The following is a 17,827-nucleotide window of genomic DNA, read 5'->3' as shown; positions in this document are numbered from 1 at the left end:
CTCTCAGCCCATCGTGGGCTGGGAGCTGATGGTTGGGAGATGCAGGAGGAGGGTGTCTGTGAGCTCGAGGTGGAGGTGTGTGAGATAGTGGCTTGAGCAATGGATGTATTTATGCTTTTTTTTTTTTTTTTTTTTTTTTTTTTTTTGCGGTACGCGGGCCTCTCACTGTTGTGGTCTCTCCCATTGCGGAGCACAAGCTCCGGAAGCGCAGGCTCAGCGGCCATGGCTCACGGGTCCAGCCGCTCCGCGGCATGTGGGATCTTCCCAGGCCGGGGCACGAACCCATGTCCCCTGCATCGGCAGGCGGACTCTCAACCACTGCGCCACCAGGGAAGCCCTGTATTTATGCTTTTAGGGAAGCAAATGGAGATGTCATTCCTCTGCAAGATTTATTGGCTGTTGTAAATTACTTTCTATTGCAAACAGCTGCCGCAGGAGGCAATTAAATTTAGATCATATTGTTCCCAGGTTGGCACAGGCAGGTGTGGACTTGCTGAGGCTTTGCACAGCAGCCACTGCCTGTAAGAGTGTGCTGGGCTGCCCGGATGGCAGAATAACTCTATCCCGTGTGGGATGAGCTGCTGCTTTATCAGGCAGTGAGTCTATCCAATCTGGGAGGGTGGGGTTGGCCTAGATTGGGATGGTGAGGGCAGCGTCCTGGTCTCCATCCTGAACCTTGGGCAAACAATCCTTATAGAATGGACGAGAGAATTCCCTGGTGGTCCAGTGGTTGGGACTCCGAGCTTTCACTGCCAAGGGCACAAGTTCGATCCCTGGTTGGGGAATTAAGGCCCCGCGAGCTGTGCAGCATGCCCCCCCCCCAAAAAAAAAAAGAATGGACAAAGCTACCTGATGGCATTCCACGCAGCATCTACCACCACGGCCTCAGGTCTCCTGGAGCGCGCTTGTGAACTGGGAAGTGGGGTGCACTATTATAGTCACCGTTATAACAGTTGTTCTAGGCAGTTACTATTGTTGATGACGTGTCTGTTACCAAATCTACAAGCACTGACCTTTACAAACCAACCCATTATGGGGTAGACAAGGGAGCCCACAGTGTTGTCCACTCTGGGCTGAGCCTGGAGAGTTCTTTCATCTCAGAGCCAAAGGGTAAGGGACAGGGTTTCAGGGTCACCAACCTACAATCCTGGTCCATTTGTTTAGGGTGATGGCTGGGCAGTAATTGATGCAAACCTGGTTGGTGGGTGCCTGGGTACAAGGGCTCCTTAACCATCTGTATTTCCAATCTGCACCTTGCTCCTGGATTCCAGGCCTCAGTGCCAGCTACCACTGGACATCTTGCAGACCCACCATGTCCTCACCAGCACTCAAATCTTCCCCCTTACGCTTTCTCCTCCTCAGGCCATGGTCCCTGATTCAGTTAAACAGCACTGCCAAGAGATGCTGAGGGAAACGGTTGAAGGGGCCTGTACTGGAGCTCTGATGCCTGTGTTTAGCTCAGGCTCCACCACTTACCAGCTGATTTACTTGAGCTGATTAATCCTCCAGAGCCTCAGTTTTTCTGTTTTTTGTTTGTTTTTTGGCCACAAGACTTGTGGGATCTTCGTTCCCCGACCAGGGATGGAACTCATGCCCCCTGCATTGGAAGCGTGGAGTCCTAACCACTGGACCGCCAGGGAATTCCTGAGAGCCTGTTTTATCCTATAAAATTAGGAAATGCATAGAGCTGTTTGTATTGAAACTAATCAACAAAATTGTGGGTGCCTACTCTTGTATTAGGAACAGGGTTTAAGTCCTAGCTAGCCATATGCTGAGACCTTAGGCTCTTTTTTCAAATTGAGGTAAAATATGTATCACAAAAAATTGACCATTTTAACCATTCTTAAGTGTACAGTTCAGGGACATTAAGTACATATTGTTGTGCAACCGTCACCAACATCCATCTCCCAAATGTTTTCATCTTGCAAAACTGAAACTCTGTACAGATTAAGCGCTAACTCCCTATTCCCCCTGCCCCCCAGCCCCTGGCAACCACCATTCTACTATTTGGCTCCATGAATTTGACTCTAAGTGGAATCATACAGTATTTATCATTTGTGTCTGGTCTATTTAAGGTTCATTCATGTTGTAGCACATGTCAGAATTTCCTTCCTTTTTCAGGTTGAGTGATATTCCATTGTATGTACAAACCGCAGTTCACCCATTTATCCATCAGTGGACTCTGGGTTGCTTCCACCTTTTGGCTTGTGAGTGATGCTTCCAGACCTTGAGCTCTCAAACCCAAGCCTCGGTTTCCTCTTCTGTGATGTCAGTATGGCTGAGTTACTTCTCCCTCCAGCAGAAGTCCTGCTGCAGCTGGCTCAGCATCTCCTCGGGCCCCCACTCCACCCAAAGCCTCACCCCTCCAAGCAGGGGTCATGCCCCCTCTTTCGACTGCTCACTTTGTAGCTGTCCTCTCTGTCGTTGAGATATATGTGGACACTGGCCGTCCACATATATCAGGTTTCCTGTCCCAGGCATTTCTGGGACCCCACAGAGCTTTGGCCAAAGACTTGCTACTTTGGGCGGGGTCCTTGTTTAGCTAACACCAACCATCAATACTTAAATGCTGGGCTGGGAGAGAGATGGACAATGCCTTACACCGAGTTCAAGTCAAAGTCAGAAGGGCTTTGCTCACCCCACCCAGACCCCCAGTTCCTTGCTGAGGAGCAAGGAGGATTTTTCCAAGGCTCGAGTTTTGCCTCCAGAGGCACAAGGCAGCAGTGACTCCTGGGTGTCCTGCCTCAGTCTCTCCAGGTGAGCAGCATAGTTCCGCGGTCTCGGAGACTGGGGAGGGGAAGAGCACACTACAACTCCCAGAGTTCCCCTGCCTCAGGGGGCGGTCCCTGCCCCTCGCGGAAGAATCGGACCCGCCAACCGGAGCCTAGAGCGGAGCGGGGGCGGGCGGGGCGAGGCGGGGCCGCGGGTAGGCGGCTGGCAAGCTGCGCGGTGGGTCAGTAGCGCAGAGAGCGCGGGGTCGGGAAATAGGGTCGTGCGGAGCATCTCGGGCTGGAGCCGCTGGACCTCGCCGGGCCATGGGTAAGCGGCTCTGTGGTCCGGCCCGGGATGGGGTTGGAGGCCCCGTGGGAGGGCGAAGTTGCGGCGCCAGGTCTCCCCCGGCGCTCGTAGCCGTCGGTGCTGCCTTGGGGGGCTAGCGGGGCCGGGGGTGGACTCGAGGGCGAGGACGTGGGGATCTAGCCTGGACCGGGGCGCCCGCTCCCACCGCCCCGAGCGGGAGGGTGAGGCCCGGTGTCGGCGCGCGCTCTTCGAAAAAAAGACAAAAAGTTTTGGCGGCCAGGGGCTTCCCGGGCGTTTATCTCGAAACTCTTGTCGCCTTTTGACTGAAATTTACCAAGTTCTGTACGGTTCTGTCATCCCACTTCCTGCTGTGGTTTTCAATCTCGAGCTGGTCTCAGCTAATTTGTTGTGACAGCTGTCCGCAGCAGTTCTCTGCCTGCAGCACCCCCGGCCCCCCACCCCCTCTCGACGTCACATCCCGGTGGTTCTCAGAACCCTTCGGCGCCGCCGAGAAAGGGGCACCGGGGTCCGCTGGGCGCGCGGGACGTTTTCCACTGCGGCCGCCGTTTCCTGAAAGTGACTCTGCGCGGGCTTAGAAGAACTTGCTCAATGCATTTTGAAGAATCAACTGTTCCTCTTTCAGCCGAGGGGCGTGCTGATCCTTCGGCGGTTACCGGCTCCTCGCCCCCTACCCTTTCTCTTTTTCTTTTCCCTTCCCTTTTTTCTTTTCTTCTCTGGTCTCTTCTCTTCTTGTCTCCTGTCCACCCTCCTCTACACACACCACCCCACGCTCCCCACGACAGGGAAGAAGTAGCTTCCCTTTTTGCTCGGCGCATCTTTCTCTTGTCTCTTTTTTCTCTCCTCGGGTCTCCAGGAGGGACGGGATGGCGGCCCCGGGAGTGATGGGGGCGGTGGGGTGGGGGGGAGAAGAGGAGTGGCGTTGCGCGGGCTGCGAGCGTGCGAGAAGCTTGGCTTCGCGCACAGTCCGAGCCTGGGACCACGACACGGCTGCCTCGTCTCGGTCCCTGCGCAGGGTGTTCAGGGGTCGCGGCCAGGCCGGGCTCTCGTCTTCCAGTCCCGCGGACGCTGGGATAGGGGTGGGGGTCGCCGGCTGCCGGACCCCCGAAGTCTCGGGGTGCGGGTACGGCGGCACTTCGCTGGCCAGACCCCGGGTCCCTTTGTTTGCGGGGTCGTCAGCTATCGAGGAGGGGTCCGCGGGGCCGAGGAGAGGATACCAGGTGCTTCTTGTCCCCTCCCGAGCACCAGGGTTGGGGGCTTGGGGTCTCTGCGCCCACAGGCCGTGTTAGGGCAGAGGAGGGATGGGAGATGGCAGCTAGTGGGTTGGGCCACGGGAGTGGAGTTCCAGAGTCCGTACAAGCCCCGGGGATCCGTCTGGGGCCTCGAACTTGGAACGGCAGAGGTAGAAAAGACCTCACGGAATCAGCCCCTTCTTGTATGAGTTAGAGTCTGGGAAACTGAGTTTTACAGACCAGCCCTGGTCTGGCAGTGAGGACGAATTAGGCCTCTAAGACCCCGCCCCCTCTCCCTTCGCAATGGTTCTGGAAACTGGCCTGGGATGGCCCACCCTCCCTCTGGGACCTTGTGGTACCGACTTGGAGAGCCATCCTTGGCAGAGGGTGTGGGGTGCTCTAGGAGCGGAGCGGAAAAGCTGAGAGGCAAACGAGTGCCCCAGGCAGAGGTCAGGCAGCTGACACAGCCCCGTCCTGGCTGTGCCTCTACTGTTGGCCAGTGTTTTGGACAAGCCGCTGCCAAGCCTGGTTCCCCCATAGGTGGAGTAGGTGCAGGAAATGTAGTCCGTGAGGACACAGGAAACGGTCCATAGATGGAGCCGTTACTGTTACTGTCAAACATCACCCAGACTTGGAGGGGAGGGACAGTGGGGATTCAGCCCCATCCTGGAACAGGGTCTTTTAGGATATCCCAGAGCCGGCTAAAGGGCGGCCGAATTCCAGCAGGGCTTGGGAGTTGGCAGTGTCGTATCTGGTGCCCCCATGCCCCCACTTTTCTACACTCAAGGCTGTCATCTTGGCCCCAGATGTACCTAGATGCTGACCCCACTCTTCCCCCAGCTGAGACCCAGAGGCAGGGCTGGGTCGGGAGCTGCACCCTGTGCCCTCTGGGCTTCCATGTCCCGGTCGTCCGTCTGTCCTTAGCGCTGGCTGGAGCGCAGCCCTTGGCAGGTCCCCCTTCCCCAAACCACGCTGGAGCAAGCTCCACACGGAGACTGCCAGGCAGCCGGCTCCTGGGCCACAGAGTGGACTGGCCGCTTCAAAGGCTGTCTTTGTTTCAGCTCCAGTTCAAGCTAAGAGAAACTTAAGCCAACGGCCTTAGGCGAGGAGGTGTGGCCGCGTCTGCTGGTTGTTATTGAGGCTGCTGTTACCATTATTGTGGTAATTGACACGGTGCTCCCAGTGGGTGACTTTTCATGAAAGGAAGTGTCGCTTCCTTTCCATCACACCGAGGGTGAATGAGGCGGGGGAGGGGGCGGGGGGAGGAGAGAGAGAGAGAAAGAGAGAGAGGGGCAGGCCTTGAACTAGGCACAGCTGGGCGGCTCTCAGAAGCACTGTGTGAGGTCAGGTAGCTCGTACTGCACCGGTAAGGCTCAGTGGGGCTTGTGTTTTTGGAGCACCTGCTCTCTGCTGGGCAGGACTCCAGGCGCTGAGACACACCGGGGAGTGAGCAGGACAGGCAGACCTCGGATCTCACTGAGGGATGCGCGCACACATGTGCACACAGTCAACTGTGGTTGGTAGGGGGAGCCTCGTTTCTTGCTTTGTTCTGCTTAGAACGTTGGGCCCATGGGGGGGTCTAACACACCCACCTTACAGACAGGTACAGAAGCACCTGTGTGGAGTCAGAGCCCCCTCCCCGTCCCTCCTCCTGCCCCAGGCTCATCTGCTCTCAGTTCATCTCAGACTAACAGGAATGCTGTGGCGGGAGACTGCAGATCCCCCAGGGAGGGTGGGCAAATGGGCACCCTCTGAGCACAGAGAAGGAACTTGGGGTCTCCCTGCTCCCATTAAAAAACTCTAGATCTCAAGGTTCAGTGTCTTGGGACAGGCAGACTGCACTGGTTCCAAATCCCAGCTTTGCCACTAGACAGCTGTGTGACTTCAGGCAAGTTATTGATCCTCTCAGAGCCTCAGGTGTTGTATCGTTAAAGGGGGGAAATAATACCCACTGGGTGCTGGGAAGATGCAGGGAGCTAATGTACGGAAGTGCCTACTCCAGGGCCTAGCAGAGACTGGTGTCAGTTGGTAGAGTACATAGTGTGGAAGAAGAGGGAGAGAGGGGCCTGAGAACAGGTGGGCTTCACTTTGGGAATCTCCTCTTTTGCAGCCAGCGACTGAAATTAACCTCTTCACTGCTGTGGTATTAGGATCTAGGGTTAAGCTTGACTTCCACAGAGCCATGGAGCCGAACAGAGACAGATTCCTAACACAGGAGGGGCCTGAGCCATCCCACTGCCCAGCACCTGCCACGCCCCCTCGCTGCCAGTGAGGGGCTGGGTCACAAGGGCCCCCGAGATGAGGAAATGGCCGCGGGCTGTGAGCTTAGTCCTGCTGTCATTGTCAGGGTTCTTCTCACACTGTTGCCTAGCTGCACGAAACTCGGGAAATAAGCTCAACAGGGATGCACAGGGCCTGTGAGCAAGAACTCTGAGCACTGCAGAGGGAGACACGTGGTCCCGCAGAGGAAGATGCCCTATCAGAAAGATGTTATTAATCTTTCAAAGTAATTTCTAAATGTAAATGCAATTCAATCAAAACCTCAGTGGTTTTTCTTCTTCTTTTCTTTTCTTCCTCCCCCACCCCACCCCGCCGCTTCCTCCCTCCCTCCCTTCCTTTTTTTCTTCTTTCCTTTCTATGTGACAGAATTATCCTAAACTTCAGAAGGAATTTTCTAAGAGGAGTAATGATGGGGGACTTATGCTCTGAATAGTACGTTGTGTTACAAGGCTACAGAAATTAAAACTGTGCATGGGTCCAGCATTCCACAGTGAATCAAGCAGAAGAGAAAGTCCAAAACCAGCCCCTAAAGTGTTCCTTACAAGCCTGCAGATTGTGGGAAAAGTAGCATTTCAGATTATTGGGGGAGGAGATCACTCAGTCAATATTGGGACCACCCACCCATGGGGAAGTATGGTTAAACCCCTATCTCGTACCTTATAAATTTATCTTTGGCTGTGTTGGGTCTTCATTTCTGCACGCAGGTTTTCTCTAGTTGCAGCGAATGGGGGCTACTCATCGTTGCGGTGCGTGGGCTTCCCATGGCTGTGGCTTCTCTTGTTGAGGGGCACGGACTCTAGGCACGCGGGCTTCAGTAGTTGTGGCACTAGGGCTCAGTAGTTGTGGCTCACGGGCTTAGTTGCTCTGCGGCATGTGGGATCTTCCTGGACCAGGGCTCGAACCCTTGTCCCCTGCATTGGCAGGCAGATTCTTAACCACTGTGCCACCAGGGAAGCCCCTCATACCTTACAGATTCCAGATAGATTAAAGTAAACATAAATAATAACCATTATTGTCATTATTGCTTCCTGGTTGGAAAAGGCGATGTCTGAAGGGCATGCCTTTGGAGAGCAGAGGTTTTTTTTTGTAACTGAATCCACCTCCATTACAACAGGGCATCTGAAGCTTTGTGCTCAGAGGGGATCTATACACCCATAAGCTCAGGGCAAGACAGGAACTCAGTGGCTCATGGCAGCAGCGGTCACTCAGCGGCAGCTGGGATTCTGGGAGGCAGGAGGACTCACCCGGCACCTACAGCAGGGGGTTTCAAACTTATTTCTTGTAGCAGAACTCTTTTTCCAAATGAGGATTTACCCGGAACCCTGATCTACCAATGATTGGGGAAGAGAAGGATAGGACAGCCAGGGACAGGACAGGCTGGGGAAGGAGGGCAAAGACTCTCCCCGCCCTACCTCATCGGGGCTGCAAGGGTGTGGGCCTAGAAGGCCCTGCCAGGATGAGTGAGCACACCACCAGTCCTGGGTGCGAGAGAATGGAGGCCGCCTGCACTCTGGGACTCAGCCGCACACGGAGATAGAGTGTTTCCCTTTGTGGCTCTAGGGAAGCTATAATCCCTTTCCCGTCCGGAGTTAAACAGCTCAGATTGGTGACCTCCTTTCCAGGTAACCCAAGTGCCTGACTCCAGGAGATTTTCCCAGGAGAGAATGGCCCAGGCAGAGCTCACCAACTCTGGAACTGAGCAGGAGGGACTAGGGCCACTCTGGCCTGGTGGCTCTCAACCTGACTGCCCTCTCAGCTCCCCTGGGGAGCTTTAAACTCTGATGCCCCTTGCAGGACCTTAAATCAAACTCAGGCGGGGGTGGGGTGGGAGACAGGCATCACGTCTGTTAAATGCTCCCCGCGTGATTCCAGTGGGCCCTGGTCCCGCCACCTTATTTCTCTGAGGCCCGAGGACAGTGACTGACTTGTAGCAAATTTGCGAGAGGGCTTCAGTGAGAAGCCCCATCACAGGAACACGATGGAGAGACTCCTTCGGAGCTGAGCATTTTTGCTTCAGGCAAGAAGGGAGAGAGGATGTGAAAGCAGAGCAGAGAAGGCAGGAAGGGAAAGGAGAAAAACAGGAGGATGCAGGCGTGCCCATGACCTAGAAGGCTTTGGGATTCATGGATAGTTAGCAAAGGACTCCAGCGTCCTTCTCTCCCCATTTCACAGAAGGGGAGACTGAGGCACAGAGTCGCCCAAGGACCTGGCTGGAAAGGCATCAGTCTTTTGGGGGGCAGTCATTAGCACCCACTTATTTCTGGAGATTGACCGTGTCTCCAGTGGTCAGGAGCCAGCCTGCAAGGACGGCCCAGGCCCAACTCATGCTTGACAAGTGTTAGGCTCGGTTTCTCTTCCCGGTTTATTTGGACTCTCCACCAAGGCTTCGCAATGTTGGTGATACAGCAGCCGCAGTGGTGGCGAGGCCAGGCCCCTGGACTGGTGGTCAGACAGACCTTGTTTTGAATCTGGTCCCTCAGGGCGGCAAGCAACTTAACCTCTCTGGCTTCAGTCCCCCCAGCCTCCCTTAAAATGGGATTCCTCTGGGACTCAATGAGAGAACATACATGAAAGGGCCAGGGACCCAGAGCCAAGACCCTGCACAGCGCCCTTGTGAACAGCTACCCAAGGAGACACTGTCCAGCGGCCGGAGGTTCTGCAGCTCGTGCTTCTGGGTACTGCTGACCTTGTGGGTCACTCTGGCGCGGGTTTCTTGTTCTTAAGGAGATTCTTTTTCTGTCTGGGTTGGAGGGGGAATCTTGCACGTTCCCAGCAGTAAGGATTTCTTGAGTTGGAGCGAACCAGGACAGTTCTTGCAGGATTAACCAAAAGGAGAAAGGAAAGAAAAAAAGAAAAGGTCAGAAGACATGGGCTCCCGGTCTCACACCTGCTGCCAGCCAGAGCAGCTCCCAGTGGCTGTGCTTTGGCAGCGGCAGGGGTGCTGTGTCTTTGCAGCCATCAGCTCTCAGGACGCCCTTAGTAAAACCAAGCCCCTGGCTCCTCCCTCCCCTCTGTCAGGTTGTTGTGAGACACTCATTCTCGCTTACCTACCACATACTTTGTGGGTTGCTGGGCGGCCTCACGAAGCTCTCAGGAGGCCAGACGAGCCGTGGGCATCTCAGTCTGGATGGCCCATCTGGATGGTGTGAGGATGGCTAGAGGATGACTAGAGAGAAGTGCTGTGCTTGGCTGGGGGCTGGGAAGGGCCACCCTGAGGAAGCGACTTGTCAGGTGAGACCTGAAGGGTCACCAGGAACCGTGCAGGTGAGGGGAGCGTGTGGCCTAATTAGGGGCAGTGAGGACTCTGCTGAGGCCTCAGGCAAAGGCTGGGTGCTTCACAAATAGGAACTTATCCTCTTCTTGATTATTTCTGGAGGGTTTATGGTCCAAGCAGCCCCCCGTGGTGCTTTGGGGGTCCACAATCATGGAAGCCTCTGCAGCTTTCCCAAACTTTCTGCCTGAATGTGGGGCAGGTTTTGGAGACATGATTTCCCCAAGCACCACGGCCCCAGTGCCGGTCTCCTGTCACTTGACCCCAAGGTGATTTAGGGTTTCCTTCGAAGTTGTGGGCAGAGGGCTGGAATGGAGGAAGGAAAAGTGTCAGGTGTGGTGTGGGCGGGGCCTGGTGGGGCTGAGAGGGGGGAGGAGGGTAGAGTCGGGGGAGCCCTGTGTGTGTTTAGAGGGCTGCCTGCAGCAGCCGGGACTGTGTGCAGAGGACACGCAGCAGAAGACGGCGGCGAGGACTCACCCCCACCTGGCCCTCCTGCCGCCCGCTCCTCCCTGCCAGCATCTCACGTTCTCTCCCTCCTCCCCGCTTCTCTCCCTCTTCCTCACCTTCCAGCACCTCCTGTCAAAGGCAAAAGGAAACAGTCAGAGGATGGCGACCCCCTAGACCCACCTGTGTCTCCTCAACCCGACACTGAGCAGAACAGGAACCAGAGCCCCGTCCAGCTGGAGGTGAGTTGGACGACCCCCCAGGGGCCCTCTTCCCTGCCCCTCCCTCACCCCCACCCCACCTGTGTGTAGCTTCCCAGGTGAACATGGAGACTCCCTGGAGATGTGTTCCCTATCCCCCATCCTGCAGAGAGCCTGGAGAGGGGCCCAGCCCCGCTGTCCTGGGCCCTGCACTGGGCGCTGGGAGCAGGGCAGACAGGAAGGCTTCACCCATCACCCCTGGCTAGGGTTTCAGGCTTGGTTTCTACAGCAGAACCCTTTTATCAAATGAGGATTACCTGGAACCCTGATGTATGAAACAGATAAAAGCACTATTCTACGATGTAAAAGTACATTTACATCCTTCCGTCCATCCACATTGATAACATGGACCTTAGAGTCACCTCGTGAGATCAACGCAGCTGTGTTGACCAGCGTGGTCAGAGTGGTCAGCCTCAACTCCTCAGCGTCGTGCTTTTCAGCCATTTGCTTTGGTGGCACAGGCTGGAGTAGAAATCCTGATTCATGTAGAAGAGTAGCTGCAAGTGGGAACAGGTTTTAACAGATTGCCTGGAGTTCAGAGAAGAGGAATAGAAGAGCACATTCATTTGAAGAGCTGTGGTCAGAGCGCCTTCATTCTGAGGCTCCAGAAAACAGCTGCCTTGGGCTCCAGTGGGTGCCAATTTCGTGCATTAACATATGAGGTGGCTTGTTTATTACCAGAGGTCTTTGATTAGTCAAAATCACGGACATGGTACTTGAATATTTTTGGAGCACGTGTCTCTCTGCACGGTTCTAGGCCCTGGTGTTTTTCGTCCTTCTCGTGTTTGGGGTCTGTCCTGCCAGGACCTCAGCCCCAGCCTAACAGTAGCCCCCTGCCCTGAGCTACCAGCCACGTGAACAACATCGGCAGAAATTCCCCCCGAGAGCAGAAACCAAAAGACCTGTGCATCTGACAGAAGTGCCAGTTGGAGCCCAGGACAGGGTCTCCCCTCCCTGAGTTAAGCACGTGGATGGGCGGGTCACAGAGGCCTGGTGGCGTGGCGCCACAGAGCCAGAGAGCACCGGGCACTTTTGTTCCTTCAACCTGGACCACAGGGGCTGCTGGGAGCCCTGGGGACACTGCGCCTACCGCCAGGAACTCACAGTGTGGTAGAGGAGCTGAGATGCAGATGTGACAAGTGGAAGAAGTGGTCAGAAACTTGGAGAAGGTGCAGGGCAGCTCCCAGGGCCTCTGTGGACCCTGACCTGGGGTTCTGGGCACTAACAGCTGACACCTGTGCCTTTTTGACCCCAGGAACAAGCAGTGCAGCCCAGAGCTGGGTCTGGGGGTCTGCTCCCTCCTGCGGGGGCCTGGGGGCCACGCATCTCTTTCCTCCCCAGCAGCCCGAGGTTCCGCCCGTCCCCAGCCTCCCAGCACCTGAGGGCTCATGCTGCTGCCTCGTGTTCTTTCCCCAGGACTCCCCCGAGGCAGGCGGGGAGCGGGAGGAGGAGCAGGCCTTCCTGGTCAGCCTCTACAAGTTCATGAAGGAGCGACACACGCCCATCCAGAGGGTGCCCCATCTCGGCTTCAAGCAGAGTGCGTCCCTGGGGTGCAGGCAGGGAGGGGGGGCGCCCGGCAGGGGACCCCCACCCAGGCAGGGCATCGGGGAGCACCTCCGTTATGGGTAACCCTGGACGCCGCCAGCCCACGGGGGTTGCACACGGAAAGGGTGCCCCCCTCCAGGCACAGGGCTGGCAGTGGGTGGGGCTGGATTTCCATCCTCACTGGGCCACTGGGCCCCCAGTGCACGGGGCGTGGCCTGCCTAGCCATCCTAGTGGCCCTGTCTGGGTACGTGCTGGTTCTGTGCCTGCCTGACAGGGCCAGGGGGACAGGCTGCTGGCTACCCCTTCCTCCTTCCAAGACTGAGAGTGGCCCTGCCCTCTCTTTTCTCCAGTTAACCTGTGGAAGATCTACAAGGCCGTGGAGAAGCTGGGGGCCTATGAGCTGGTAAGGACAGTACCTCTGAGGCCTCACCCTGCTGCATCTCCTGGCACGTCAAGCTGGGGGAAGAGAGTGAGCCCAAAAGAGCTGCCCTTACCCCTAGACAGGAGGATGGGGCAGCGTCCCACACCCTGCCCTTTCCCCAGTTCCCCTGTGTGCTACGGGGAGAAGGAGGGACCCGCCTCGCCCGCTGCTACTTTGCTGCTCAAAGCAAGATTTCCTCTCTTTCCCATCTGTTCTGTCCTCGTGCTTGGAAAGCTGCTTGGGCCAGCACTCGGGCGGCCCCTGGGCGGGAGACCTGGCTGGCGGCCAGGGGAGCCCCCTCCAACCTCGCCGCCCCACTGCTGGAGAAGCAGCTGCAAAACTGCATCCAAGTGGGGACCCTGAGCTGTGAGGACCCCGCGGCCAGGGGGTGCCCGCCGGCCATGCCTTCACGTGGCGTCCTTGCAGGTGACTGGCCGCCGCCTCTGGAAGAATGTGTATGACGAGCTGGGGGGCAGCCCGGGCAGCACCAGTGCGGCCACGTGCACGCGCCGCCACTACGAGAGGTACGGCCAGGCCCCCAGCTCACAGGCCCTGGGCCTTCACCCCCAGGGTTGGACCAGCAGGGCCCTGAGCGGGGAGGGCAGACTGCAGGCCTCCTGGACGAGATGAGGGAGAGCGCGGGCCCCCGTGGGTTGTCTGTGTGCTTGCCGGGCAGGGGTGTTCGCGGTCCGGGGCTGGAGGAGGCCGGGTGGGCCTGGAGCGGTGGGAGCCTGCTGCCAGCCTGGCCTCCTGGTCAACGTGCCCGGTTCCTCCTCAGGTTGGTCCTCCCGTACGTGCGGCACCTGAAGGGAGAGGATGACAAGCCCCTGCCCCCCTCCAAGCCCAGGAAGCAGTACAAGATGGCCAAGGAGCATCGGGGGGATGACGGGGCCACTGAGAGGCCAAAGAAAGCCAAGGAGGAGAAGCGGGTGGACCAGGTGAGCTCTGGCCTCCTCGTGCCCTGCCCCTCACAGAGCCCCGTACCTCTCCTCACCTTGGCCGCAGGGCTCCCTGCCTAGGACACCCAGAACCTCCTCTGAGGGCAGCACTGGTGGGTGCGTGGGTGGGGCCTGAACTCCAGTCTGCACCCCGTTCACCCCATTCACCAGTTCCTGTGTCCTGACCCCAGGCTGTGTCTATTCAGAGGATGGGACACCTTTTGAAAATTTTGCACAAAGGTGCTGGAAGGGCTAGCAGAGGCTCCTGGGTGCCCCCTTGGGACCTTGCTGTCACCAAGTGCCCAGGTCAGGGTGCATGGCTCACACCCAGCCCTGAGGCCTGGCCTTTTCTCTCTTTCCAGATGATGCCAGGAAAGACCAAAACAGATGCCCCTGACCTGGCAAGGCTTCCTAGCCAGGAGCCCTCCAGGGACGGCATGGAACAGCGAGGCCCAGCCCCTGGGCCCTCTCTGCCCTTCGTGGGTGCCAGCGGCTGCCCTGAGGCCTACAGGCGGCTTCTGTCCAGCTTCTACTGCAAAGGGACACATGGTATCATGTCACCACTGGCCAAAAAGAAGCTTCTGGCCCAGGTGAGCAAGGCGGAGGCCTTGCAGTGCCAGGAGGAGGGCTGTCGCCACGGGGCAGGTGGGGAGCCCCAGGCACCCCCAGCTATTCGGCCCCTGGAGAATCCCCGGAGCCCAGGAGGGCAGGCTGAGAACTCCAGGCACCGGCTGACGCCTCTGGAGGGAACACAGGGCCCTGGTGGCAGCCTCAAGGAGGAGGCTCAGGTGGGCCCTCACCCGTCAGCCCCCATCTTCACTGGCTGCTTCCACGCCTACCCCACCGAGGTGCTGAAGCCTATCAGCCAGCACCCTCGGGACTTCTTCCCCAGTCTTAAAGATGGGGTGTTATCAGGGCCTCCTGGCAAAGAAGAGGGGCTGCCAGCCAAAGAGCCCCAGCGGGTGTGGGGCGGGGATGCCGACCACCCCTCTGCATTCCACAAGGGAGGCTCCAGAAGGGGTGGCCTCTACCCCAAACCCAAAGCCTGCTGGGTGTCCCCCATGGCCAAGCTCCCTGCCGAGAGCCCTGTGCCCCTGACCACCTTCCCAAGCAGCCCAGGCCTGGGCAACAAGCGCAGCCTGGAGGAAGAGGGCTTGGTCCATGGCGGCAAAAAACTGCGGGCAGTGTCTCCCTTTCTTAAGGAGGTGGATGCCAAGGAGTGCGGGACCAAGTCTGTGGGGCCCGACTTGGCCGTCTCCTGCCTGCTGGGCCCGGCCCTGGGGCCCACCCTCCCAGAGGCCTGCAGGGGCACCATGCTGCGCTGCCCACTGAACTTCGCCAGCACCCTGGACCCCTTAAAGGGCCAGGCCACACTCCCCTTCAGCCCCCTGGTCATCCCGGCCTTCCCAGCCCACCTCCTGGCCACTGCAGCACCCTCACCCATGGCCGCTGGCCTGATGCACTTCCCCCCCACATCCTTCGACAGTGCCCTGCGTCACAGACTTTGCCCAGCCTCATCTGCGTGGCACGTGCCACCTGCCACAACCTATGCAGTGCCCCACTTCTCCTTCCACCTCAACACCAAGCTGTAGAACTGAGCCCGCAACACTGTGCACAGGGTCTGACTCAGCCTGGGATGGGTAGGCATTGCCAAAGGGCTCTGGGGTGGAGCCCACTCCTCAGGAGAACTCGGCTGTGCCTGACGCAGGGATGCGCCCTCGGCTTGGGAGCCTGGCCCAATGAGAGGCAGTGAGAAAAGTGGGTTTATGTCTTGAGGCAGCACCAGCCCAGGGGCTGGGGACCCATGGTTACAAGGCCTTGGGAGAAGACGTTCAGGCTGACAGCTCCCAGCCGGGGCCCCAGAACAGAGGCCCGGAGTGGGGTGAGGGGTCGAGGGGACGGTCAGCAGCGTGAGGCATCCAGGCTGCCTACGGAAAAGCCAATAAAACACCTGTGAATCCACGCTGCCCTGAGGTATGTGTGGCATGGACCTTTGCAAGGGCAAGGTGGGGGCACCCTTGTGGGTGGCGCCTCCCACAGGCTGACACAGGGGAGCCAAGGAGAGGGACCTGCCCAGCACCTGCTCGGGCCTGGGATGCCATCACCCCAATGAAGAGTGGACCCAGAGCCAAAGCCAGCCTCCCGCTCATACTTCGGCAGGCTGTGCCCTTCGTCCTGTGCCTTCAATCCGCTTGGCTAGTTGCGCCTCAGGACAGCTGCCTTTTGTCTACCTCATGGTACAGATGGGGGCCTGAGGCGCAGAGAGGGCTGGGGACTTACCCAGGTTCCCCGGCAGGTAAGTGGGGGAGCAGAGCTGTGCACTCAGGCGTGACTCCAATGCTCTGAGCTAAGCCACAGGGCCTGGCTGGTGGGATGCCCTGCAGCACCCCTGGGGGCTGAGGGTGTGAGCAGGAAGCGCTGGTCTGCCCTGGTGGTGGATGCAGACTTGCCAGGCTGCTGCTGAATCTTCCTGGTGAGCCCCCCGCTTCACCCCCAGCTGCCTGCGACACAAGGGTGTGGGGCACAGGAGGTTCCTACTGGGGGCACCTGGAGAGAAAGAGAGGGGTGAAGGCTGCAATCTTGGCCTGGGGCATCTGCCATATTTCAGATGTGGTTGCTCCAGGGGCTCAAACCATGCAGCCTAACACCCTCCTTCCTACAGGCTCTGCCTGGGGAGCAGTGTGCCCCTGCCTGTCTCAGTGGGAGGGGTGCCCCTGTTCTCGGGAGCCAGGCACAGCTGCCTGCTGAACTTCATACAGGTTTCTGGAAGGGCAGTGCCACTATTGGCCTCAGGGTCCTGACTTACGGCATCAGGTTTATCAGCTGGCGATGGGTATCTGGCAGGTGGTCACCGCTGTTGTGAACACTCAGGCTTTGCGGGACATGTCTGGATTCCCTTCCTCCTCTGGGGAGAAGCCAGGCGCCAGCCCAAGTAGCCCGAGTTCCCGGCTCCCGCAGCACCCACGTGCTCCCATCCCTCTGAGCCTCTGGAGTCTCTGTGGTTGACGAGGAGCAGGGAGAGGACAGAATTCTCTGGCCACCCTCCCTGCAAGTGCCCTGGGTGCTGGGCTACAGACCCCCTGGGTAGGGGCATCTGCTGTGTGTGGGGCCCTGCCTGATACAGGGCATGGTTGCTGGGGTCCCCTTCATCTGCAAAGCCACAGCGGCCTCACCCTGGCACAGAGGTGGGCTGGTGGCCTGGCAGCAAAACTTGAGCTCGGGTGGCTCAGAGCCGTGATGGTGGCGCCCTCTGGAGGCTGCTCTGGGAAATACTCCATGTGAGTATCCTCACGCTGAGCTGGTCCCTGGGCGGGGGCGGGGGTGGGGGATGCTGTGGCTCTGCTTGGGCATCAGTGAACACCAGGGCTGAAAGTGGACGTGCTTCCTGGAAAACCTCTGTGCCCTGTGCCCTGCAGCTCCGGCGTGCTAGCTTTCCATGATTTTCCTCACTCCTCTCAATTCCCGGGGATGGCACCATCCCTATTTACAAATGAAGCAGCAGCTCCCAGAGGTCCCATAGCCTCAGGTGCCAGGCTGGGCTGAGTGGAGTGCCTGGCTCGCTGGAAGGGCACCCTGTACATGCTTCCTGGCACTGCCGCCCTAGGCGGACAGGTGCACCCCAGGTCATCGTGGTTTTTATACTCTTTCCTTTGTGTCACCTGCCCTGTCCCAACAGTCCCTGACTCTGCCCTGGGGACCCACAGGCCAGCACCTGCCTTTGAGGCACAAACCATGTTTCAGGGTCTTTTTAGGACTCCTTCCGAACCATCTGTGGTGTCTGAGCTGTCGGCGGTGGTGAGTGGAGGCGACTCTGAAAGGGATGTCCCCACAGTCCCAGCCCTTTTCCCAGGGACAGTCTAAGTAGAGGCCGTTTGACAAACACGGTCTATTTCCAGTGGGTGCCAGGTGCTGTTTTAGGTGTTGGATGGACACCCCAGTGGACAGAACCTTCAAGTTTCTGCCCTCGTGGAGCTGACGCCCTATGGGGGAGGCAGTCAATTAAAAAATGAATAAAATACAGAGTGTCGGGAGAAGCGTTGGGGAGAAAAATAGGGCTGGGAGTGGGTTGTGCAGTTTTGTTATGGCAAACGTAACTTAGCATAACCTTTACCATTTTAACCATTTTTAAGTACAATTTTTAAGTACAATTCAGCGGCACTGAGTACATTCACAATGGTGGGCGACCATCACCACTGTCCATTTCCAGGGTGTGGCGTTTTAAACACAATGGCCAGAGAGGTAGAAGGTGGCATCTGAGCAATGGCTGGAGGAGGAGACAGAGGCTTCTGGGGGCAGAGCAGCAGGGACAGGGAGGATCAAGGCCCCCAGGGCAGGAGCAGGCACGTGTCTGAGGATCTGGAAGGCTACGAGGCTGGAGCAGTGTGAGCCCGGGGAGCAG

The 17,827-nt window shown here is 58.0% G+C and overlaps 1 protein-coding gene across 1 annotated transcript; it reads left to right on the top strand.

Moving 5' to 3' along the window:
• Positions 1-3,014: 3,014 nt before the first annotated feature.
• Positions 3,015-15,393, top strand: ARID5A (AT-rich interaction domain 5A). Its single transcript, XM_065891274.1, has 7 exons — positions 3,015-3,039; positions 10,390-10,505; positions 11,940-12,060; positions 12,420-12,472; positions 12,917-13,014; positions 13,269-13,428; positions 13,791-15,393. The coding sequence occupies exons 1-7, from the start codon at positions 3,036-3,038 to the stop codon at positions 15,018-15,020; spliced, it is 1,782 nt and encodes a 593-aa protein (XP_065747346.1). The 5' UTR covers positions 3,015-3,035; the 3' UTR covers positions 15,021-15,393.
• The last annotated feature ends 2,434 nt before the right edge of the window (positions 15,394-17,827 follow it).

Source organism: Phocoena phocoena, chromosome 14 (genome assembly GCF_963924675.1).
Source record: "Phocoena phocoena chromosome 14, mPhoPho1.1, whole genome shotgun sequence".
NCBI lineage: Eukaryota > Metazoa > Chordata > Mammalia > Artiodactyla > Phocoenidae > Phocoena > Phocoena phocoena.
This window is presented reverse-complemented; position numbering and strand designations above follow the sequence as displayed.

Coding starts and splice junctions, on each gene's coding strand:
- ARID5A (XM_065891274.1), top strand. Junction 10,506..11,939: donor AGAGCCCCGTCCAGCTGGAG/GTGAGTTGGACG, acceptor TTCTTTCCCCAG/GACTCCCCCGAGGCAGGCGG. Junction 13,429..13,790: donor AGGAGAAGCGGGTGGACCAG/GTGAGCTCTGGC, acceptor CTCTCTTTCCAG/ATGATGCCAGGAAAGACCAA.